At 42.0% G+C, this 25857-nt stretch overlaps 1 protein-coding gene and 1 long non-coding RNA gene across 3 annotated transcripts in view; both read left to right on the forward strand.

Moving 5' to 3' along the window:
- The first annotated feature begins 1369 nt into the window (after window positions 1-1369).
- LOC121101681 lies at window positions 1370-2922 on the forward strand. The gene is made up of 3 exons (XR_005833648.1): window positions 1370-1860; window positions 2277-2337; window positions 2751-2922. It is a non-coding gene; the product is annotated as an uncharacterized LOC121101681 (long non-coding RNA).
- Window positions 2923-16438: 13516 nt separating this feature from the next.
- FZD6 (frizzled class receptor 6) overlaps window positions 16439-25857 on the forward strand; it is a 37477-nt gene continuing 28058 nt past the window's right edge. The window contains exons 1-2 of one of the 2 annotated variants that reach the window (XM_040626124.1): window positions 16439-16564; window positions 17515-17844. In XM_040626124.1, the coding sequence (XP_040482058.1) occupies window positions 17668-17844 (177 nt within the window). In that variant the 5' untranslated portion in view covers window positions 16439-16564; window positions 17515-17667. The remainder of the gene's footprint in view (window positions 16565-17514; window positions 17845-25857) is intronic. The other variant, XM_040626125.1, reaches the window with a different exon arrangement.

Consider the following 25857-nt stretch of genomic DNA (forward strand, 5'->3'; position numbering starts at 1 on the left):
AGTTTTGCTAAGATTTATGACCTATTAAGCCCGAAGCAGTGAAGCTGGGAAGGGCAGTGAGGGGGGCCAAGAGGAGGCATGAAGAATGGGAAAGGACAGGAGGAGAGCTAGTCTCTTCACCCACATTATAGGGCTGTTGTGAGCATCAAAGGATGCCGTGTCTATGCAAGTGTTTGCACCCACAGCACACCACAGAAATGAAAGGAATCATTACTGTTTAATGAGGCAGAAGATAGTTCTCTAAATTATTGGTGTCTGCGTTACTGTTCAGTTCTCATGTGTAGGATCATGCCCAAATTTTCCATAGAAAGTTTTGGTCTTTGGAAGATTGGTGTGTCATAAATATAAACGAATAACACAGTCATTAGCTGGCATAATCATCCTGTTACTGTGACTACATGAGATGTCAACAAAAATCTAGAGCTCACAACAAAATTTTCTCAGCACATTGACAGAATTTGAGACAGAATTGAGGCAAGGGTATAAAAGCACTTTGTTAACTGGAAAATGCTAACTAAAGGGCAGTTATTATTATTATTTGAACTAAGTAAGTTGTATTCATTTTGCTTTTTTTTTTTTAAAGTACGTGTCAAAAAATATCAGCCAATTTCCAATTCGGTCCCATGACAATATTTATTGGTGCCATCTGCTGGCGCTGGAAGTTCCTGAAAAATTGATGAGATTAGGGTGAACCAAATGATAAACAGCTCAGTACATGGTATTTTAAGTACATGTATTCCTCACATATTCACGTTATTATAGGTCAAGTTTCTGGCATGCATTTCTCGTATGAAAATTTTCTATGTAAAATATTTTGATGCCGAATAAATGACTATGTTTCATAAACTGTAATATTCATTCATTCCAGGACTCTATTTTGAGCTCTTTGGGTCTGCCAGGCCCTGGGATATGAATAGGGATGCAAGGAGGCGAAACTGTCTCTGCTCGCAAGTGGCCAGGGTCCTCCATTTAGTGGGGGAGGGGACAGATCCATAAGGAACTAAATGTGACGCACTGGGGTGAGCAAAGACCCCCATGGGGGAAACCAAGGAGGGGACCTCCCCAATCCAGGAGGTGGTGGTCTTTTCCACAAAATATTGAAATCTCCCACCTTTTCAGGGGTGGAGGAGAGAAGGAAGAATTACAGAAGAAAAATCAAACTTGAGAAAGTGAAGCTGTCAAGCCAATAGAGGTAAGAATTAAAAAAAAAAAAAGCTTCCTCTAATCACAGGAAACAGGTGTCAAGTGGGCTCCATGAACAATGAGCTCAATTTATTTTTTTTTAAAGATTTTATTTATTTATTTGAGAGAGAGGAGGGGAGGGGCAGAGGGAGGGAGAAAGAGAGTCTGAAGCAGATTCTGCACTGAGTTCAGAGCCCGAGACAGGGTTCAACCTCACGACACCCCCCCACACCCCAGATCACAACCTGAGCCCCTACTCCCCATCATGACCTGAGCCAAAACCAAGACTCGGAGGTTAACTGACTTCACCACCCAGGCGCCCTGAGGAACCGAATCTTAAACTTCACCTAATTTTAAATTGATTTGAAGCAGCACGTGCAGCTAGTGGTTTCCAGACCAGACAGCAGAGTGAGCGCCCTGTGAGGCACGGCGGATCCTGGAAGGGCTGGGCTGCAGCTGAGAGCAAGAGGCAGATGATGGGCAGAGGGTCGGAGCCAGAGAGATGTGGGTTCCCTCCCTGGCTCTCTCACTTCCTCGATTTGTAACCTTGGGCAAGTTACTCCGTCTCCAGAAGCCAGCAGTACAATGGCAGCGGTAAGAGTACCTACCTCCTAGGAGGACAGTTACGGGCAGTACCAAGCAAGGGGGCCCAACCTTTCAGCAAATGTCTGACTCATGGTAAGTACCCAATACATGTTCATTATGATTATTATCTAAAATATTTCCAAAATTTTATCATGGGGGCAGGGCAAGATGCAGGACGTCTATTGGAGCAACGGTAGGCCGACCTGGCTCCCAACGCTTCTTAGAGCTGTAATTCCGTGGATGTATCTGCCGAACAGTTTCTTTCTCCTCTGTGTTATTCTTTGTCTCCTTGTCTAGTGATTTCAATCTTTCTATTCTGCTTATAGTATGGACTGGTTTGTTTTGTTTTTCACTCGACTGACTTAATTATCATACTGTTGAAGCCATACTGTTACGGAAAACTGACTAATGATCATACGCTATAGAAGTTTGCAATGATGTCAAAATAATGTTTGATGGACCGGCCACAGTGATGCACGTTTTCTTCCTAATTACTGTTTTGTTCCCAGGAGTGACTTTTCTGACACCACTATGACATGCCACGAGGCTTTACCCATAACACACTGCATGGTACGTTTATGTCTGACTGACTTTTCCTTATTATATTCTTTTTAAAAAAAAAAAAAAAGATTTCATTTATTTGAGAGAAAGAGAGAGTGCGAGGGGGGCGGGAGGGGAGCAGACTCAGCGGAGCATGGAGCCGGTTCAGGGCTTGATCGCACAACACTGAGATCATGACTGAGCTGAAATCAAGAGTTGGACGCTTCATCGAGTGAGTCACCTAGGCGCCCCTCCTTATTATATTCTTAAAGATAAGAAAGATTTATAAATGTTTGCAAATGTTTTATAATAGCTCTGATACATTGTGGGGCTTGATTTATTACAGAATCTATTATTTTTGCCAAAATTAGCACTGTCTTCCATAATCTCTTTTGGTGGTTTAAGAGAGCAGACTAGCATCTGGATACTTATTTTTTACACAGGTAACATAGACATGCCTATATATTGTCAGCTGCCTGGAGAACAATATTCTGATTGAAATTGACAGGAATTTCACAAGACATGACTGTCCTTGAAGTGGTGTTGAAGGAGCATCTTGGCTCAAGTCAGAAATAGTGCTAATGAGGCACCCTGGGAGTGGAACATTCTATCACAAGGGTAAAAAAGATATATTTTTTTCATTGCTCAACTACATTGTTAAATATGGTACATTTCTTAGATAACTTACAAGGGAGCCTTGAGGAAAGGGTAAACATAAAAGGAATGTTGAGCCCTAAATGGAACCTAAGCCAACAATAACAAGATTAGCCTGCATGCAGCTATTAGCCCCATAGGTTGCTCTTAGTATAATGTGATGACCTGAGCACAGGCACATCAGAGCTTTCACTTAAGCCAGCCAAAGTCGTGGATTGCTCTGAATATTTCCTGTGGATATGCTTTTAACACTAGTGGGAGCTCTTGACATTAAGGAAAAAAAAATCACAAGACCCACCATTGTTCTGCAAACTTCTCCCTCTCATATTAGATCCAGTCCTCATGTCTGGGAGACCCTTAAGGACATCATCTGCCAGGATTTGGATCAATTTTTTTTTTTTTAAGTGCATGGTTAGCCCTTGCATAAAGCACTGGAACATGGAAGTAAATAATTTGCTACAATCTTCCTTTCTAACCTCTGAACAAGAGTTAAGCCAGTGACAGGAAATTAGTCCCTGGTCATTTGTTATTGCTGTTGTTCAATTTTAGGTTATTTCCACACCTGTTATGTATATGAGACTGTCACTCAAAGAAAATCACACACACAAAAAGCACATGAGAAGATGCAGAGGAAGAGACAAACAGTTTTTCCTATACTTTTGAGAACATGGAGAGGGAAATGTAAGAAAAACAGTAAAGCTTATTAAGTACCTGTAACATTTGACAGTGGTATTTCTGCTTTCCAGAACAGCCTCTGTCTAGTTGCCTGTCCCCTCAGTTTCTGCTGCTATGACACCCTGTATTCTATCTAGTACTTTATTACACTCCTGGCGTAAAGCCTGAACAGAAGAGAGCAATATCTCCCTAACTTTGGCCTTCCAGACCATGGCACTTGATTGTCAATGAGAGGGTGGCCTGGCATATTCTTGGGAAGCAGAGAAGAAACTCTCACAGGAAGGGATTAATCCTGGAAGGGCTTTGAATTTCTACTTTCTTGCACTCTCTACAGTCACCCTGACATTCCTCCATAATTCTATTTCTGATCAAAGGAATAAGAAAACCTGGAAGAAGTGAATCATGGGCTCCTGGAGCTGTAAGCTGTCCTGAGGTCCATCCCCTTCCTTACACATTGGGTGAAGACTCCGAGAGCTGGAGTAACCTGGCTCAAGTTTTCTTCTGATTCTTTCTAGGACACCACCCTATACATCATGAAAATGCATTGAATTAAAGTCATAGCTTCCATTAGGTGGAGAGCGGGCAGTAGAGGGACTTACTAAGTGTCAGGCACCTTGCTAAGGGTTTTATGTACATTCTCTCACATAATCCTCATACCAAATCTATGAATTGTTATTATTCTAATTTTTCAGATTCATAAACTAAAGCTTTGAGAGTCTAAGTCACAGATTTGTGAATGGCTGAACCAGCATTCAAACCCAGATATGTCTGACTGCAAAGGCCATTTATTCAGATTGCTATGCTACACTATGTTGTCTATGTAAAATGTAACTTATTGCCAAGACATGGGGAGTAATCAGAGACCCCAGGAGACAGTGAGATCCCAGGAAACATCGAAGGCAGGGATCATCCCTTAAGAGTAATAATAGCGGTGATAGCTACCAATAACTGAGTGCCTACCAAAGGCCAGGCACTTTGTATTTGTTATTTAATTGAATTATCACAACCACCCTGTGAGGTAGGGGTAACTACATACCCATTTTTCAGATGAGGAAGCTGAGAATTAGAGAAATTAAACAATTTTCCAAGTCACAGAGTCGGCAAGTGGTAAAATGAGACTGATAGGTAAGTCTAAGCGATTTGAAATGTCATGTTTTTACTCATTTTAAGATGAGTGCCTGGCCATGGAATCTACTTAATAGATACTGAATGCATGAATAAATGAATGGGGAGAAAATGAATGAATGGGGACTGCAATGGAATATGTACCTGTTATGCCCAAGTGGGCCTTGGTAAGAATCGCTTAAAAACAAATGAGTAACAGATACATAATGCTTTGTTTTGCTCTGAAAGGTAGAACAGGGACAAATCCGTGGAAACTGAAGACTTCCTGTGGCTTCCTGTACAGGAATCTGGCTTTAACATGTTCATTGCCTGAATGACCTTCAATCCTATGATTCAAAGATTCTATGAGGTCAGTGTCTTTATAGAGGCATAATAATGAAGAACCTTCCAACACAGAGCTGCTTTGTAAAACAGTGATCTGCCCGTCTTTCAAGGTGGCCCATGTGACCACCTGCTGGCAATAGAAGAAATTATTAAATTGGGTAGTGTAGAAGACTGTTTACAAAAGTGGCTACACTTTCTTCCCTTTACCCATTCCCCTTTGCGAGATGATGTTGAAGCCCCTCCCACTGAGAGATGGCATCCCCCATCCCTTGAACCTGGGCTGGACTTGTGGCTCACTTTACCAAAGAGAATGCAACAGAAGCAATATTCTGCCAGTTCTGAATCTAGGTCTCAAAAGGCCTTGCAGAGTGTCGCTCTCCTTCTAGAAACTCTGAGAACCCTATGGACAAGCCTGCTGGAGAACACAAGGAGATATGGAGAAGAGAAGCAGCAGAGCCAATAGCCAGCCAACTCTGGAAGCATAACCACCTTGCTGACCTGTAACAGACCACAGATGCCTGAAGACGCTTAGCAGAGATCAGAAGCCCCACCCAGCTAACCTGTAAATTCATGGGCAATAGTAAATGGTTGCTGTGTGATTCTCCAAAACACCTTCTGAGATGGGAAGAGATAGGGAATGCCTGATGTCCTGATCAGAATAGGTCATGTGCCATCAACTCCCTGTATCCCAGAAAGCCTGCAAGAACTTTCTTCAAGGGACTTTGTAGCCAACATTAATTGGACATCTTACTACTTGCCAGGTAATAGTCATAATGCTTTATGTAAATTAATTCTTAAGTCTCACAACAACCAGTGAGAAATACATTATCGTTGAACTGACTTGACAGATATAGAAGCCATGACAGAGAACTGAAGACACTTATCCAGGGTACAGAGTTAGTGAATGCCTAGAACAGGTTTCTAACCCAGAAGTCTAAAACTACAGCCCTTTCCATTAGCCACTCTACACTGCCTCTTGTTAGCCAATGTAAAGGGGACAATTGTCAGCAGGGACTATACTTACCTTCACAAAACCTGGCGGTTGTAAGTAGCCCCCCAACACCTTTCACCAGGCTCTGATGTCATCAAATACCTCATTCATTTTCCGGGCTTCTCCCACCTCAAAGTCGTTTTTCTTACTTCCTGTTTCTAAGGAATTTCACTGTTATATTTGAAGCTTAGAGCCATGATCAGGAGAAATGTTTAAAAAGGCTCATTACCAAAAGTATGGGAGCAATTAGAAAAAACACTCCTTGCCCAAAAGAGAATCAATTTTCCATTGTGAGAGTTTCCATCCTACCCAGAAATAGAAATGTGCATAAATCAGGTTTAGAAAAATGTATGAGATGGGCTTATGCAAAAGGCTTCAGCGGGGAATCTAATGCTAAATAAAAGGATACAAGCAGATCTAATAATCACGCCTAATGTACGAGATGTGTCCAGTCTTTTTTCCCCTGATATAGTTTCTCTGCAGCTCATGATAGCTACAAAATGTCTCAAATGACTATTTTTCTTGTTGAATACAATGGACTGCCAACACTTCAATCATAGTTAAACTAGTCCAGCAGGAAAAAAGCCAAGAATGCCTCCATCCAAGGTTTTCTACAGTTTGGTAGTGTATAGCTCTCTGCTATAAGATTTCTTAAATGAGAATTCCAGTTGCCAAACTGGATGAAACATGACCAAGACATACCCACTTTTCTAGAAATTTCCTCTACCTTATTTAGTTTCTCCCTTAGAGAGGCAGTATCACTCATCTCCCTATTAGTATTTTTTTTTCTGACACCTCTTGGGGCCCTGGTACAACACCTCCCCCCCCCCGCATTCCACATATACACACAGTAGGACTTAGTCATTCTTGACTTGATGCAGGACAGTGGGAATCCTCTATTACCCCTCACCTCCATCCCACTGCTCGGGACTTGACTGCTGCCTCTAGGCAGAGTAGTAGAAATATTTGTCTATCTGCTTGTAGTCCTTCTTTTTATTTCACCCATTTGTCTAACTAATTATTTTAGAGCATTCCTGTAATCTCATCTCCTTCTTGCCTGTAGCTTTTTAAGACCCTGATAAGAACCCCTCACTTCTCCCACCTCTTGAAATGAACCATCTGGCTCTCACACCCAGTCTTGTTTGGGCAAGTTTTCGTGGAACCCTTTCTTTTCCTTTTTAAATGAACTTGATATTTCCGAACAGTTTTAGGTTCACAGCAAAATTGAGAGAGCTCCCCTGTACCCCTGGTCCTCATAAGCATACAGCCTCCCTCACTACCAACATTCCGTACCGGAGTGGTGCATTTGTTACAAATGGTGAACCTGCACTGACACGTCACTACCACCCAGAGTCCAACTTTTTTAAAAAAAGGTTTTACTTATTTGTGAGAGAGAGAAAGGGAGAGCCAGCAGGAGCAGGGGGAGGGGCAGAGGGAGAGGGAGAAGCAGACTCCCGCTGAGCAGGGAGCCCCACGGGGCTCCATCCCGGGACTCTGAGATCATGACCTGAGCAGGAGGCAGACGCTTAACTGACTGAGCCACCCAGGCGCCCCCCACCCCCAGAGTCCATACTTGATGTTAGGGTTCACTCTTGGTGTTGTACATTCCACGGGTTTTGACAGATGTAAAATGGCTCGTGTCCACAGTTAGAGAATCCTACAGAATGGTTTCACTGCTCTAAAAATCCTCTATGCTCTGCGTATTCATCTCACTTTCCCCTCAATCCCTGGCCACTGATCTTTGTTACCATCTCCATAATTTTGCCTTTTCCTAAGTATCATATAGCTGGACTCATCCTATAATACTTAGCTTTTTCAAATTGGCTTCTTCAGTTAGTAATATGCTTTCAAGGTTTCTCCGTGTCTTTTTATGGCCTGATAGCGCATTCCTTTTTAGTGCTGAATGATTAATGTTCCATTGTCTGGATGGATCATAGTTTATTTATTCATTCACCTACTGTCTCAGTCAGCTTACGGTGCTACAGCAAAACACCAGAGATTGGGTGACTGAAGCCACAAACATCTCTCCCTCACAGCTCTGGAGGCCGAGAAGTCTAAAATCAAGGTGTCAGTGGGTCAGTTCTTTGTACTTTGTGAGGGCTTGCTTCTTGGCTTGCAGATGCCCACCTTCTGGCTATGTCCTCACATGATGGAAAAAGAAAGCTCTGGTGTCTCTTCCTCTTATAAGGCTACTAATCCCATCATGGGGACTCTATCCTCACGACCTCATCAAAACCCAATTACCTCCCAGAGACCCGCTCCTCTATCATACTGGTGGTTAGGGCTTCAACATACGACTTTGGGAGTATAAACGTTCCATCCATAACACCAACTGAAGGATATCTTGGTTGCTTCCAGGTTTTGACAATTATGAATAAAGTTGCCATAAAAATCAGTGTGCAAGTTTCTTCATGGACATAGGTTTTCAGTTCATTTGGGTGAATACCAAGGAGCATGATTGCTGGATTATATGATAGTATGGTAAGAGTATGTTTAGTTTTGTACCTGTACCACTTTGCGTTCCCACCAGCAATGAATGAGTGTTCCCAATATTCCATGTCCTTGCTAGAATCTGATGTTATCAGTGTGAGACAGCTAGGGACCATGGGAACAAGCCCCAGGTGAAAAACATTGTGCACCCGGGGTACTCTCTGTGGGCTGTTACTCTTAAACCACTTCTCTTACAGAGCAGAACCAGGATATGGCCCTATATACAAGCGAGACTTAAAACAGAGGACCCAGGATCCAAAACCCACCAATAAGCTGCCTGGTTGCCTGCCAATCTTGACCAATCAGGATGAGGCCCTTCCAGCCAATCAGGATGAGGCATTTTTCTCCTTCCTCTTATTAGTATATTGGGCTCTGATGGGAACCTGAGCTGCAACTTTCTCTATATAGGCAGGGCCTCCCCTCCGTTGGTGGGGAGGTCTCTTTGTAAATATAATTTTGGATGGTCACTTTCTTTTCTTTTTTTTTTTTTTAAGATTTTATTTATTCACTTGAGAGAGAGCGTGCTCTCTGTGCTCTAACTAGCTCTCAGAGAGCTAGTTAGCTCTCTGCTAACTAGTGTTTGTTAGTGCTGTCTCCCTTCATCTTGAGCTGTGGTCCTAATAAAGCCTTGTTTTGCCTTTGATTTTTGGGTCCAGACTTAGGTCTATCCTTGTCCAGCCTAAGAACCCAACTTTGGTAACAAGTGTTGTGGATTTTGGCCTTTCTAATAGATGTATGGTGGTAAATTGTTGTTTTTACCATTATGTTTTAATTTCATTTTTGTCCTTTGCTGTTGAATGTACTCTACATCGTGAAATTTTTCTTCAGAATTTTCTTTTTATAAAAGTAATATAGACTCAATAAGTAAGAGCCCTCTTTGCACGTCAGCCTTTGCCTTAGAATCAACTTATTCCAGCCAGTCACAAAGGACTTAATGTTAATAGTTTCTCATACCTCCTTGGAAATATATCTTTTTATCTCCCCTCTCCATCTCTGACACCCCTCCCCCCACCCCATATGCTGGTCTCACCCAACTCAAGTGTAGACCTGCCAAATGTGTCTTTCTTTTTAACCAATTGAAATTTATTTAGGAGAACATTCTATAACTTTTATATTTGTCTTATAACTATAATAAGTCCAGAGAACTGCTTTTATAATCTCAGGTGTCCCTCGTTGTTGAACTGCCCCTATTATTCTCTTAGTGTCATTTTTGCTAGAATGGATTTGTTAATCGAATTAAAATGCAAGATTTATTTTATCCAGAGTTTTTGCTAAAATGAAAATATTCTATTCATGAAGTTCCTGTTTAAATCATCTTTCCCTCTTTTAATAAAATACTATCCTTAAGGTTATAATCCATTGAATTTGAGCAAAAGTAGAGTCATTTAAGTAACAGAAATGTCTTAAAATTAAAGTGAAAATGACCATCCGGGGCACCTGGGTGGCTCAGTCAGTCAAGCGTCTGACTTCGGCTCAGGTCATTTTCCCAGGGTCCTGGGATCAAGCCCCCTCACTGGGCTCCCTGCTCAGTGGGGGTCTGCTTCTCCCTCTTCCTCTGTGCACGTTCTCTCTCTCTCTCTCTCTCAAGTAAATAAATAAAATCTTAAAAAAAAAAGAAAGTGACCATCCAAAATTATATTTACAAAGAAACCAAAATTGACCCAAATTTGTTTATTTTGAGGTCAAGTTGGTATATGACATTATATGAGTTTCGGACATACAATATTGTAATTGTGGCTTTCTTTGTCCATTTGCTGCTTCATTTGGGGACTGAATTCACCTTGATTGTGGATTCCACTTTTGGATACAACAGTGTGAGAAAAAAATCCAGCCTAGGGGAGAAGCTAATGAAGAAAACTCCCTGAGGGAAAGAAATTCCTCATCATTAATGGAGAAGGACCAGGCCAAGCACTGTGGGAGCAGCGTTTCCTCTTCCTGAGGACGCCCCACTTCCCAAGTCCCTCTCGCTCTTTGGAGAGGGGGGCCCGAGGGACAAAGACTGGGAGGGCTTTTCCTGCAATAAGGAACTTGCCGGTATGTACTGCCCAGCTCCGTTTTCCCTCAAATACACACCTCCGTGTCTCCACACATACATCCATAAATGTTTTGTTAAAGTTATACACGCAAAAGTTAACTACGTCTACAAAGTTTTTACTCATAAGAACGTAGGTCGGCAGCCTCGCCTTCCACTGTTCCCCCTCTCTTAGTGGAAGTCAACTCTCCTCAGGGTTTTTCACAGCCTCAAAATCTCCCTGAGCTCTTCTGTTTCCCTGGTCTCCACTATACTATTTTCCTCCTTTCAGGAGAAGTACATTCTGATGGCGAGGTTCTTGAAGCTTACACAATTTTAGGGACTCTTTTAAAAAAAAGTACATAAGATCTAGAATTAAGCTGTGGAAGGGTCCCCCAAGCTTAAGCTTCATAAGCATCAGGGCAAATCTCTGCCTCCGCCTTCAAAGACACACAAGATCTATTGTCTTAAATTATTCCGCAGCTACCCCTACACTGTCGCCCAACCCACAGGCCATATTACAAATCTCTTTATAATTTTGCATTCACGTTGCTCCCCAAAGACCACCTCCTCTATAAAATTTTTCTCTTGAGCTGCAAAAATAGTAATATTTCTTTAATTCCACTTTCTCTAAAATTTAATTTATATTTTGCTTCATTTGTCACCCTGTAACATATACTTATCCCATTTGTTTTTAAGACGATTAAAAAAATACATATAGTCATTAACAGCCCATGATGCACAATTAGGGGTAAAGTTGGTTTTGCATATCAAAGGAAATTAATTAAGCTATTATCTATATTACTAAATTTGAGGCAGAAGTCCTTTCTGAGATGCTACAAGCTTTAGAGGAAAATAACCATTTCTAATATTTGACTTTATACGGCTGGTTTGCTGGGAAAAAACGGTAAGATCTTAAATATTCAAGGTGACCAGATAGTAGGTATTGAAACCACTAAAAACAAAATCAATCACAGTAAACTGACAGACACAGTAAAACTCGGAGTGTTAATAGAGCTGAAGCTGTTTTTCTTTAGCATTATGAATCTTCTTATTTGCAAATGACAATACCAGGGCTCCAAAGACACAATCTTACCCGTCAAACTGTCATTAAAATATGTGGCTCTTTCCTGCAGTGTTATGTTACTACTGAAATTTTTATTTCCTAGTAATGCCGGAGGTAGTAATTAGAAGGTGTATTATTTCTGGCCAACCATAATGGATACAACCACAGCGAAGAGGTTAATGGCTACGCTAGAGATGCTGCAGCAATTAGCTTTGAGAGCAGGGAGCGACAGGCCAGGCACTTCAAGGGAAAATTTTTAAATAAAGGCTCTCCTCTACTTTGCGTTCATAGACTCCCCCAAATTAAGTCAATAAGCCATCACATTCGCACGTGTCACTTCATGGACTGCAGCCTTGGGCAGAGCTCTCAAGGGTAAGGCAAACAAGAGTTTGGGAGGGAACTTCAGGAGGGAAGGAGCCCCTAGAGACCAAACTCCTCTCTCCCTCTGTTGCCTTCTCTGCTCCCACTCACCCAGCTTCCTCCGGCTGGGGTTCCCCTACTGCTGTTGGCCCCCTCCACTCCTAAGGCCTGGGCATCGGGTCAGCGATTACAAGCAGGTCTACCCACATGACGTGTGCGGGCTCCAGGCAAGAGTACAAAGGAGGACACCATACTATATGTCTACATACTGAAAAGCCATAAATCAAGCTAACAGACTGTTAAATAAAATATGTTCTGTCTCCTTCCCTTTATCATAAAATAAAAATTTTTTTAAATGTATAAGGCTATATTTTAATGAGCATAGGCAAATTACCAAGTTCAAGGAATGTAATTATTATTGTGTGCATCTGTTTAGCCTGGTGATGGGCTGGAGATGTTTGGATAAGTAATAAAATAAAAACTTAGCACAATTTACAAATGATATGTTTACCCCACAAACTTTATTTTCTCTTCATTTTAGCAAAATCACTTAATTTTGTTATTATAATCACGATTTTCATATAATCAGTGTTCTATTAACAACAACACTAAATTACATAACTTTCCTGAGTTATTATAACTCTTGGAACATTTGAACTTAATTTTAATTCAGAGAAACTTGGTTCTGCTAAGGCAGCAGCAACTGAAATATTGATCAATTTCTTAAAGCAATACTTATTTTAGAAAATGAAGAATTGGAGTTTCTGGTCTGCCGTGTAAATAACTGAGAAGCCATCACTTCTGAACTAGTGAAAAGTTGAATAAACTGAAAATCAATAACTTCTCTTAGATCTCTCAGAGACTTGAGATCATAAAGCCCACTGATGCCCCCCAAATTGGAGAGACAGGCAGATACAGAGAATCACAACCTACCAGAGCAGAAACCTTCCAGGGGAACCAGCAGGGGATAGGAAAACCTGAACTCTAACTGATGATTTGCTGGAGACTCGGGGTAGACAGGTCTAAGAGTTCAAAACCCCATCGGGACCCAGTCTTCAGGGAACCCCCACACTTGTTTTATTTCCTGAAGCTCTACTGGGTTCTGGCAGTGACTAGTGGAGAAAAATCCCCTCATGTTTCTGGCAGGGGAAGGAGGAGGAAAGAGACTGTATTGAAATATGCCTGAGCATTGTTTCTTCTTCTTCTTCTTTTTTTTTTTTTTTTTTTAAGATTTTATTTATTTGTCAGAGAGAGAGAGCGCACAAGCAGGGCAGTGGCAGGCAGAGGGAGAAGCAGGGAGTCTGACGCAGGACTCGATCCCAGCACCCTGGGATCATGACCTGAGTCAAGGCAGACGCTGAACCGACTGAGCCACCCAGTCGCCCCTGAGCATTCTGTTCTTAATAAGGCCCGACTTCCAGGGAAATTATTTTGCCAAAGTCTAACCTATTGGGATTTTATTGGGCCTAACTGACTTGGGGGAAGAAAATACCCAACCCCACTCAGTCCACTCTGGCGATATTGTCCAATCACCCAAACAGGGGGAGCAGCAGAGGGAGAGTGAGAAGCAGTCTCCCCACTGAGCAAGGAGCCTGATGTGGGACTCGATCCCAGGACTCTGAGACCATGACCTGAGCCGAAGGCAGACGCTTGACCGACTGAGCCACCCCGGTGTCCCCCACCCCCACTTTAATACCACATCACTAGAGCCTCATTTACTGCAGTTCTTTTTCCTAGTACGTCATGTCTGGCTTTCAACAAAAAGTTACAGGGCATACTACAATGCAGAAAGACTCAGTCTGAAGAGCAAGCCCCAGAGCCAGACTCAGATATACAGAAATGTTGGAATGATCAGGCCAGGAATTTAAAATAACTATGATTAATATGTAAGGCATCTACAGGAAAAAGCAGACAGCATGCAGAAACAGATGGGTAATGTAAGCGGATACATGCACACCTGAGATGCTACTCGGACCACTGCAGTAAAGCAACTATTGCAATAAAGGAAGTCAAGTGGACGTTTGGGTTTCTTGGTACATATAAAAGTTATGTTTACACTATGCTGTAGTCTAGTAAGCGTGCAATAGCATTATGTCCAAAGAAACAATGTACGTACCTTAATTTAAAAATACTGCTAAAAAATGCTAACCATGGTCTGAGCTATCAGGGAGTCATAATAACTAGATTACAGATCACCAGATATAATAGGAATGAAAAAGTTTGAAATAATTTGAGAATTACCAAAATATGGCACAGAGACATGAAGTGAGCAAATGCTGATGCAAAATGGTACCAATAGACATGCTCCACACAGGGACAGGTGCTAGGGTATGGGGCTTCCAGCACTGGGCAGGGTGTGTGTGTTGGAGGTCACAGTCTTCCTCCCCCAGACATTCTGTCACCCTCCTGGTCCAGCTTTGTTCATTATGAACAGGAGAGAGAGAGTCCAGAAATACACCCATATAAATATAGCAACTCATCTTTCACAAAGGAGCAAAGACAACACACGGAGCAAAGAGCATCTTTTCAACAAATGGTGCTGGAACAACTGGACATTCACATGCAAAACAATGAATCTGGCCACAAATCTCACACAAAATCCTCACAAAAATTAACTCAAAATGGATCATAGACCTAAATGTAAAACACGAAACTATAAAACTCTTAGAAGATAACATAGGAGAAAGTCTGGAAGTCCTTGGGTTTGGTGATAACTTTTTCTGTACAACACCAAAGGCACGATCCATGGAAGAGATAATCAATGAGCTGGACTTCATTAAAATTAAACATTTCTGCTCTGTGAAAGACAGTATCAAGAGAATTAGAAGATAAGCCACAGACCAGGAGAAAATATTTGCAAAAGATATATCTGATAAAGGATTGTTATCCAAAATATACAAAGGACCCTTAAAACCCAACCCTAAGAAAACAAGCAACCCAATTAAAAAATAGGCCAAAGACCTTAATAGAAACCTCATCAAAGAAGGTACACAGACAGTAAATAGTGCATGAAAAGATGTTCACGTCATATGTCATCAGAAAAGTGCAAGTTCAGCCAACAATGGGATTCCACTCCGCTCCTATTAGAATAGCCAAACTCTGGAACACTGACACCACCAAATGCCGTTGAGAATGTCGAGCAACAGGAACTCTCAAACTTTGCTAGTGGGAATGCAAAATGGTACAGCCACTTTGGAAGACAGTTTGGCAGTGTCTTATAAAACTAAACATGGTCTTACCTTATGATCCAGCAATTGGGCTCCTTGGTATTTGCCCAAGAGAGTTGAAAACATCAACACAAAAACCTGCACACATGTGTTTAGCAGTTTTAGTCACAATTGCCAAAACTTGGAATCAACCAAGACCTCCTTCCGTAGGTGAATGGATAAATAAATATTTGGTGGTCCATCCAGACAATGGAGTTTTATTCAATGCTAATAAGACATGAGCTGTCACGCCATGAGAAGACATTGAAGAATATCACTAAGTGAAAGAGGCCAATCTGAAAAGACTACGTATTTTACAATTCCAACTATATGACATTCTAGAAAAGAGGAAACTATGGCGAGAGTAAAAAGATCCCTGGTCGTTGGGTCTTGGTTAGGAAGAAAGGAGGGATGAATAATAGGTGAAGCACATGAGATGATGTGTGGCATGGCTGGCACTAAAAACTAGGTTGACTTCTAAAGTAGTTCAACTTTTGGGTTGCCAGGGAGTCTCAGTCTGTTAATCCTCTGCCCTAGGCTGAGCTCATGAGGCCAGGGTCCTGGGATCGAGTCCAGCATCGGGCTCCTTGCTCCGCAGGGAGCCTGCTTCTCCCTCTGCCTGCTGCTCCCTCTGCTTGTGCGCGCACTCTCTCTGACAAATAAATAAATAAAAATATTTTTTTTAAAATTTAAAAATAAAGTAGTTCACCTTTCTATTAGGGTTTTGCGTCAATAAAACTGTGGGACCTGCCAGGGCTGGAATCCCATTGCCACCTGCCCCTCACGTTGGTGGCTGGACTCCCAGAATTAACAAAAGGGATTTGGGGGTGGGGCAGTTATCCAGGAAGTTACCCACTTTCCAACTAAGGACGGTTGAACAATTAACTTTACAGAGAAAATCTGCCCCCTTGTAAGAATTCTTGTGTGTCCTGAGATCCGAAATGCAGTGAGTTCTCTTAAAGGCAGTTTTATTTAGGGGATCACCAAGAGCTTCAAAACCCCGCCTCTGGACCGGGCCAGGGAGACGCGCCGCGTCTCGTGTGCGTTGGGTACCAGCACAGAACGCAAGGTGGAGGGGACTTGCCGGCCGCACAGCGGGACCCACAGCCCCACACCGGTCCCTGGGGCGCCGCCCGGGCCGCAGCGCAGGCGGGGCCGGGCTGAGGGCCAGGTCCGCCGCCGCCGCCGCCGCGAGCCCAGACCTGCCCGCCCGACCTGGCGGCGCAGTCTCGCGGGATCGCTCAGCCCTCGCTCCCCGGGCCGCTCCGGAGGCAGCTGGAGTTCCGGACGCTTCCCGCAGCCGCCGTCTCAGGTCAAGGGGGGCGGACGGTAGACCGGACGAGGATCCGAGGGAGGTGAGGCTCCTCGGGCCGGCTGGGCGGGCGGCTGCTGCCGGGTGGGTCCCGGGGGCGAGCGGGCGGGCCCCGGGGGTGCGCGGCAGGCTGGGAGCCACAGGTGCGGGGCCGGCGGCGGCGGGACAGGCCGCGCAGGCCAGAGTTTCCGCAGAAGCTGGGGCGAGCTCTTGAAGGACGCTGCGGGGGCCCCGCGCCGCCGGGCCGGGCCGGACCGCTGCTGCCGGGCTCCAGGCCCGGGGCAGGTGCGGGGGTGTGGGGCGAGTTCCCGTGCCAGGCGCTGGAAGCCTGGCACCCGGCGGGGGCGGGGGCATGGGGGTGGGGGTGCGGTTCGTCGCGACCCAGGGCCCCCAGCCTTTCCTCCCCAGATATCCGTCACCCTCCCAGGCCAGCTGTGTTCCTGTTCCCTTTCGGTGGGGTCACTACTCTCCCCAGCCCGTGAGAACTAATTTCGCTCCTCCAGGAGAAATCCTAGACGTCTCCCTCTAGTTGGCCTTTTGAAAAACAGGAAAGTCAGAAACTGGCTCTTTGGAGCCCTTAAAGAGTTTAGGAACTCATTAGGTCTTAAGGAATTTCCCTGGGACTCAGTTTTCTTGTGCGTAATCAGATATCCCACAGGGGCCCTTAGATTTGACGATTGGACGAATACTTTTTAACTTACTCCTAAACCTAGCATGATTTTTTTTTTCTCCATTTCACGGATCCTCTGCCCCGCCCCCCGTGTGTTCAGACTGCGCAAACGTTCTATCATTGGGTTCCCTAGAGTTGAGACTTCCTCAGCAAATTCTGTATTCTGTGCTAAAGCAGGTGGAAGAGTATCCCGAAAGGACGGAATTTTCCGTCATTTTTCCAGTACTGGTTACCCAGGGTGAAAGTTTTAGCTCTGCACTTTGATGTCAGCATTTGAGTTTATGACAAATGTTGCACATGCCCTCTCTTGGTTGTTTTTACAGTAATTGACCCAGAACTCATTTCAGGAAAAGAGCTTCCTTCAAAATGGCAAAATAATGAAAGAGGAATTTGAACATTTTATTTTTGGATGGAAATCTGAGAATGAAAAGAGCGATTAATCCCAGCCATGTGGTAAAACCAGGAATTTGAAGAAAATGGAAATGTTGATATTTTTGTGGACGTGTGGTTTTCTACCCCTCATAAGAGGGCACAGTCTTTTCACCTGTGAACCAATTACTGTTCCCAGATGTATGAAAATGGCCTACAACATGACATTTTTCCCTAATTTGATGAGGCATTATGACCAGAGTACAGCTGCTGTGAAAATGGAGGTGAGTATTTCTTCATACATTTATAGAGAAATAGTTTATGTTCTGCTCTGGAATAAACTATAAATGTGACTTTTTTTTTTTAACATAGGGATTTTCTTTAAGTTGTACACAGCTTCATCTTTTGAATACATCCTTTTGAAAATTAATTTCCCCTCCTAAATTATGTTTTGTGTAGTTTTGTGGCCCTTGTTAGTGGATTAGCTTAAGGTAGGGTTTATTTTACATGCATTGTAGTGATGATTTTGAAATATCTTGCACCTGGCAAATATTTTGCTTCCCTCCTGAACCAATTATGGTAGTTCCTCTGGAAATGTGAATTCTGAATTTTTCCTAATTCATTAAACATATATCCCATATTGCCTGGACTAAAAGTGCTTGAATTACATCCATATATTTTCATAAGTAGTTGTAATGTTCACCTGGCACAGTATTTCTGAAATAAATCAATTACTGGAAGATTTGGGGGCTGTAGTGTTTCACTAAAAAGTGACTTTTTTTTTTTTTTTTTAAGCGTAGCACTTAAGTGCTCGATGTAAGATACCTGTTGAAAGAAACCACGGATCTGGGGAGGAGCAGATAGACACTAAAGATTGCCGTAGGTGTCTCAGTTACCTGCCTCTGGTGTAGAGATATGCAGATTGCCAGGGATGTGTGGGAAGAAAGAATTACCTGTAGAGACGTGAGCCTGCCCTCCTGTACAGATCTGTGAGGTTGATAAGTCTCATGAAGGAAAGAAGACAAATATTTTTGTAGTTTTGCTCCAGAAGAAGTGTCCAGAGATGGTAAAGGCTTTTTTCCCTCAGAATGTTGCGAAGAGATGCAACTCCTACAATTTTAATATAGGCACTGATTTAAAAAGTGATTAGATTTGGTTTTGTGCATTCAGAAGTCTTCCACTGTAGTTTAGTTGAAGAGTTTTTTGACTACCTCATTGGTAGATTCAGGTCTCAATACAGAGCTTTTAAATATTATGTAGATGACCTTTAAAAGGATAATACACATTACCTTATGGTAATCTTTCTGTGGTTTTTCAAACCAATGCAAAATATCATTTGAACACTGAGCAGATGATGCAGTGATGCTTTCATTGATTAATCAGAACCATTTTGATGGTTTAATCTGATCAAAATAAAGTACGTAATAGGAGTGACTTCAAGGAATAATTATATCATTCATATTTTCTCTGATAACATGTTTTATAAGTCACGCCTTATAGAGTTCTTAAAAATGTGTTTGTTCTGAAATCTGATTTCTTTTCTGTATAGTAGCTACATACGTTTGAATGATAACATTGGCCTTACAAAGCCGCATCATTTGGAGTTCATTATCATACAGGACCTTTGAAGAGAGCAGGGGGAGGTGCATCCCTGCTATTAAATCCTGTAATTTCAAGATGATAAGAACTACTTTTTGTTCCACATGTCTTTTTAAAACCAATTGTTTCTGATTAAAAGAAGAAGTTTTTTATTTACCTAAGCTGCTTTTCTTTCCCCGGGTAGTTTTGTGTCTGGACATTATCGAGCAGGCATTTTTGCTCTCACCACCTTCATTTGGTTGCTAACGCCCGCAGCCTCATTATATATATAATCTTCCTCATATGCTAAGCTTTCTCATAGACTTTACTGTTTTTTCTATGAATCATACTTCAGTAAATTTAAGGATATAAGAGAAGGAAGTCATCAAGAAGTTGTTTAATATAGCATTAACCTACAGAAGAAGAAAGGGAAAGTAGTATCAACCTTCGTCAGACTGTAAATCCCAGTGTATTCTTTTTTTTTTTTTTTGGTCCGTGATATAGTACCTTTACTATTGCCCCGTCTTTCTTTGTCCTTAGCCAGTGACATTCTTAGTTCCTATAATGAATGCACAGTCCTATAATTTGAGAGTTGTGACACTAAATATCAGGCATAGTTTCTTAATCTCTTCTTAGAATGAGAGAGTGTTTTAAAACTGAATTAAGATGAGTAACGTTACAAAGGAAACCAATTATATTGAAATGTACTTCTGTTTATAGCCCAGGTTAAGAGCCCCTGAACCCTTCATCATATAGGTGAAGAAACTGAAGCTCAGAGAAGTTGTGATTTGTCCGAGGCCTGAGCACTAGAATCTGACAGACTCTTCTCTGTCAACAAGGACCATAATGTCATCTCTAAGTGGTTTTTTTTAGCCTTTGACCTTGTTGGATAAAAAAGAAAATATTTCCTAAGATTCAGAATGTTAATTTCGGTCTTTTGCTTCTTTGCAAATTTCATTTCTATAAAAATTAAGCTGGGAATTTTGGTTTTCTTTTTTTTTCTTTTTAACCTCTCTTCAGACCTACCTCTCTTTCTCCTTCTCATCTGTGCTGTGAATACGAAGTCTCCCCACACTTTTCACCAATTGCTCCTCCCTGGTGGTGTCAAAGTGATTTTATTAAAACGCAAATGCACACGGTCCACTTTGGGGGTAATATTCTTCACCTTTCCTCAGAGCTAGAAGAACAGATCTGACTCTAGCATGTTACCCAAGGTTCTTCATATGGGACCCTGCCTTCCTGTCCAGCTTCCCCTCTTGTCCCTTCAGAAGTTACACACTCTGCTTCAGCCAAACTGACCTGTTGGTAGAACTCACATCCATATTACTCTCTCTCACTTCTGTACCTTTGTACACCTTGTATCCATCACTTCCTAGGCTCTCTACCTACCCTTCACCTGCTCCGTTTCTGCAGGACTCTGTGCTCGGTGAAGCCTTCTTTCACCTTTCCCCCAAGCATATGTAACTCAGTTTCTACACTCTGTTAGCACTGAAAATATACAATGGTTCTTACGCTTATTATGCTGTATTGCAGTTACTGATGTGGCTCTCACTAGATTGCAAAGGTGCTAGGAGTAAGGATGGTGTTTATTCATTGTTTTCCTAACGCTTAGTACAGTGCCTGGGAGCCCCGTAGATGCACAGTAAAAGCTGAAAAAAGAAAACGGTGGTGTTTCCTGTTCTAGGAAATCAGCAAAGAGAATTTTCCCTCCAAATCTATACCTTCCACCTCTATCGTCTGCAGTATCCAAGTGAAAGAAACTCTGATATTTTTAGGTGGTTTGCATATCTCCCACTTTGGTTCTACCTGAGCCTAGTTCTAATGAAGGGTATTAGTTGACATCTTCTATATTCTTCCCCATATTAGCATGATACATGTTTCTTAGCATTTATTTAAAGAATCTTATTTTGGGGGCACCTGGGTGGCTCAGTCATTTAAGCATCTGATTCTTGGTTTCAACTCAGGTCATGATCTCAGTGTCCTGGGATAGAGCCCCATGCAGGGCTCCCTGCTCAGCAGGGAGTCTACTTGTCTCCCCCCTCTCCGCCCCTCCCCCTGCTCATGCTGTCTCTCAAATAAATAAATATATCTTTAAAAAAAGATTTTTCTCTTTAACCATTTATATTTATATGGAGTGAAAGAATTTCGTCCTTTGATTGGTGCATTGTATTATAAACCACATAGTTTTTTTTTCAAACATTGGACTATAGTCTAGTCAAATACTAAATCATAACTGCATATAGCCTAGCTTTTACTAAAAAAAAAAAAAAAAGCGTTTTATAACTTCTCTAAAGAACAGATTGGATTTTACACTTCCGACCCAGCTGCCTTCGGTTCCTGCTGGTCCCTGTTGAGTTTCCAGTGTTCTCTATGAATTAATGTTAGGATGAGGGGCTGTAGAATTATCAGCTGATTATGGCAACCAGTTGTGCTTTCTTAGCTACCAAGAATACCGTATGTCAACAGATCTCACTCCTCTTTTACGCCTTAGTTTTCATTTTGTTGAGGGCTATCCTGTTTTATAGTCCTAGAATCTATAGCATCTGTTGTCATGGCTCACCTGTGATTACAGGAGATGGTTGAGAGCAGTGGCTCTCGAAGTTCAGTTCATAGACCAGCAGCCTGTGAGCTTGTTGAAAATGCACATTCATGGACCCTGTCCCAACCTAATGAATCACGATCTGTGATCAAACACAGGAGGCTGTTCAAACAAAGTGTTTCTTACGAATGTTAAAGTTTGAGACCCATTGGTTTAGAGCAAGGGACGCAAATTTTCTGAAAGGGACAAATACATATTTTTGGCTTTGCAAACCATACAGGCTCTGTCACAGCTATTCCACTCTGCAATTGTCACAAAACAGCCATAAACAATATGTACACAAATGAGTGTGGATGTGTTCTCAGTAAAACTTTATTTACCAAAACAGGCAGTGGGCTGTTTTTTGGCCCACAGGCTGTAGTTTGCTGGACCTGGCTTTAGGTATTTGAAAGTGTTCTTAAGGATTATACACACAGAGTATGTAATAAGTAACCATTATTGTTCATTCTTGTCAATATGTTACCTGAGCTAGATATTATTTACTTTCCACATAAATTTTTTTTAGGCCAAATTTATCACAGACACTGACTGGGATATTCTGGTTCTTCAGTCTTGTTTCAGAGATTGCTTGAAATGGGGGACTTAAGTTTTTTTCTTTTATTATCTGAAGCTGAAGTCATTTGTATTTCAAAGAGTTAATTTACAATTCTGAATAGTAACTTGGCTTGGTAATGAAAAGGATGTTGTACAGCCTAACTCTCCCAAGTAGAAAAACAAATGGCTGCTGGCTTTCCATTGTGTTCCTTTTTGTTTCATATCGAGAGCATTGTTTCCCAAATTGTGAGGTTGATGTCCCTTGAGAGACTGATTTCGTCCAGAAAGAGCTGAGACTGATCTCGGAAAAATGGAAACAGGAATATTGTATTTTTCTTTTTGAATTGCCTTCGTTGAGGTCTAGGCAAAAGCAAAGTCATGTATTGTGTTTGGAACAGCATGTGGTCGTGCCACTTTCGAACAGTCTAAAGGGAAGTAAGCCAAAAAACCCCCTTTCCTTTCCACCTGTTCACATGCACCACTAAAATGTCTCTCTATGCAATTAAAAATAAAGGAGTGGAGAAAAACTGTATAAACAAACTTCTCAGGAAAAAAAACCTATTTCTGCTGGGCAGTAGTTTTGTAAACATTTTCACTTTCCTGCTTTTAGAAGAGCCTAGTGGACCCCCTTCATTTCCTCTTTATTTACTCTTATATCCCCATATGGAAGGAAAGAAAATGTTTAGTGTGACTAACTTCTGTTTTTCAGGAAAGACTTTCTGAAAATAGCTGTAACTATTCTGAAAGTAAGTTGTTGAGTCATTCAAAATGAAACAGATATGAAATGTGTTCCAAGTCAGTGTGTGTATAGTGGCTACTGTTGTGTTTTAAATGTAGAACTCACAAACTTACCTTCCTTTGTGATGCTGTGTTACGTAGTGATGTAGGAAAGTTGTTAGGGTTCAGAGCTGTGGGCCAAGAAAGAATTCTTGAGATGTCTTTGATGGAAAAGGTGGTTTTATTAAAGCATGAGGACAGGACCCGTGGGCAGAAAGAGCTGCACTGGGGTCCTGAGGTCCCATTATATACTTTCAAGTTGAGAGGGGGTTAGGGATAGCCTAAGCCTCCCAGGTATTTTGGAAACCAGGTTTCCAGGATCCTGAGGGGCTAGCTGTTGTTAGGAAAAGGTCATTTATTACCGTTCAATAAAAACTCAGTCATGAGACTTTTCAGATGTATATCAGCAGGTCATATGCTTGGAGGATGATTGCCAACATGTATCTTGGGGTGGGTAGAGAAAAGGAAGTTTCCAAAGAAATGTTTATATGTTAAAGTAGACTTACAGGATCCTGGGGGTCAGGCTAAGATTGCCTTTTGCCCTTAGCAAAGTATTAACGTTGAGGCAGCTAATTTCCTGGAGGAATGTCACTCTGCCTGTTTCAAGGACTTGTCAGTGGGCTGTATGTAGTAAGGAAATTTAATTTTCCTTTTATCTTTGTTTCCCACATCAGTAGTAAGAAAGTACCATGACTATTTCTGCGTCTGCAGAATCAGACGTGTATGTGAACAGAGAACAGTACTTCTCCTGGGAAGCTCTGCTGATAGGCACACCTTACAGGGCCATTCCTTGATGTTGAACAGTCTAGGACATTACTCGTCATGCCCTCAGGAGAGCTTGTCCACAAAGAGGCATAGTTCTTTCAGACTGTGAGAGGACTGTTGTGTTGTTGTTATTTCCTTTCCTTGAGAATGTGACGTGTAGATAATGAAGCCTTATTACTCTGGTTTGTATATTTGTCATGTATTCATTAATATTTGTCGTATACCTAAATGTGTAGTTTCCCTGGAATTAGAGTTTTTCCCAGTTACAGGTTTTAAATTAAAGCTGACTCTTCACTGGAAAGATTCTTTTGTAGTTTCAACCAGTTATTGTGTATATTTGTCTAATCTCCAAAATAAACAATCTTTTGGAGAAATAATTTAAAATTTATAATGCTGCCTGCTAAGAACTAAAAATAAGTATTCCATTGTGGAAATAATGCAAATTCTTGCTTTTTCTTCTCTTGTATTCCAGGCTCTGGAATACTTGTATTATGTAATACTTTTATTATTTAATAATTATTTAATAATACTTGTAATAATAATACTCGTATTATTTAAAGAAGCTCACTTGTCTGATATTGGTCACGTTCATGAAAATAAGTGACAAGGTTTGCATCACTTTCTTACATAGTTTCTGTTAACATTCTCATAGAATTTACTTGAGATCTCTGTAGCCACTTTAACAGTATTTACTCTGTGAGGTATAAACATATAAGAACCCCTTTAGGTATGCCTGGGTGGCTCAGTCGGTTAAACGTCTGCCTTCAGCTCAGGTCATGAACCCGGGTCCTGGGATCGAGTCCCACACCAGGCAACCTGCTCGGTGGGCAGCGTGCTTCTCCCTCTCCGCCACTTGTGCTCTCACGCACGCGCTCTCTCTCTCTCTCTCAAATAAATAAATAAAATCTTAAAAAAAAAAAAATAAGGACCCCTTTAGATCTTTAGTGACTCTGTTATCTAGCTAAGGCCTATCACTTTTTTTGTCTCATTTTTTAGACTTCTTCACTTTCCCCCAATTTTCATTACCATCACTAGAAGTTGACTTTGTTTGGGTGCTTTTTTAAAATAAGGAATAAAGCTTTTATCACGTCTTGGGAATTACTGTGTATGTCCCCGTGAGTAGAAAGCACAGATCCTGAGCTGAGATTCAGATGTTTCGCAGCACTCGGTCTTGTTCAGTAGTAAAGTGCCGCTTCCTTGCTTCCGTGTGGGATTCATGTTTCAGCAAAGTGACAAATGCTATACATCCTCTGTCTTTTAGTTTGGTACTAAGGGAGTCAAGGCACAGAACCACTCTGCTTCGGGGTAACTTTATATATTTTTAAAAAATCAAAAAATCTTTCTTCTTTTGATCACTCTCTAGTAGAATTCTAACCCAGACTTCCTCTTCAGGCTCTTACAGTGCCAGCAGATCCAGGCTTACATTATGATGCCTTCCGTTGTCAAGTCATCGCGTGGGAAGCTAGCGGGTGTGTTTTAAGGAAAAGATGGAAATAGGGCAGAAGCAGGCATTCTGAGAGTGTACGCGTACTCGTGCTGCTTTCCCATGTCTTTAGTCCCTGTCAGGCCACTTGAAGCTGGAGTGCTATGGAGTCCACCTGATGTCATGAGTAGGTGAGTCAGCTAAGACCCAGGTCGTGAGAGGTGGCTTCAGGTGGTTATGTGTAGCTGTCCCATAGTTGTGTCTAGTCTTTACCGGGAACTATTAGCAAAACCATTATTTATTTAAGGTTAATCTCCTCATTGGAATATATCTGTGGCAGCTTTATGTCCTACACATGGGGGCCAGTGTGCTGTCCTATGAAGCAGCGATACGTTTAGAGTCTCTGATGTAGAAATTGAGACACAGAGCTGAAGAGCTGATGTTACTCTAACGTGGTGCTTCTCAAATTTTGGTGTGCATGAGAACCACCTGAAGGGCCTGTTAAAACACAGATCCTCGCCCCCACCTGGAGAATTCCTGAGTCTGTAGGTCTGGGGTGGGATGGAGAGTTTGCATTGCTAACATGTTCCCTCCGGATGCTGCCGAGGCTTACTCAGGGAC

This window comes from Ursus maritimus, unplaced genomic scaffold (assembly GCF_017311325.1).
Source record: "Ursus maritimus isolate PB19 unplaced genomic scaffold, ASM1731132v1 scaffold_9, whole genome shotgun sequence".
NCBI classification, from domain to species: Eukaryota; Metazoa; Chordata; class Mammalia; order Carnivora; family Ursidae; genus Ursus; species Ursus maritimus.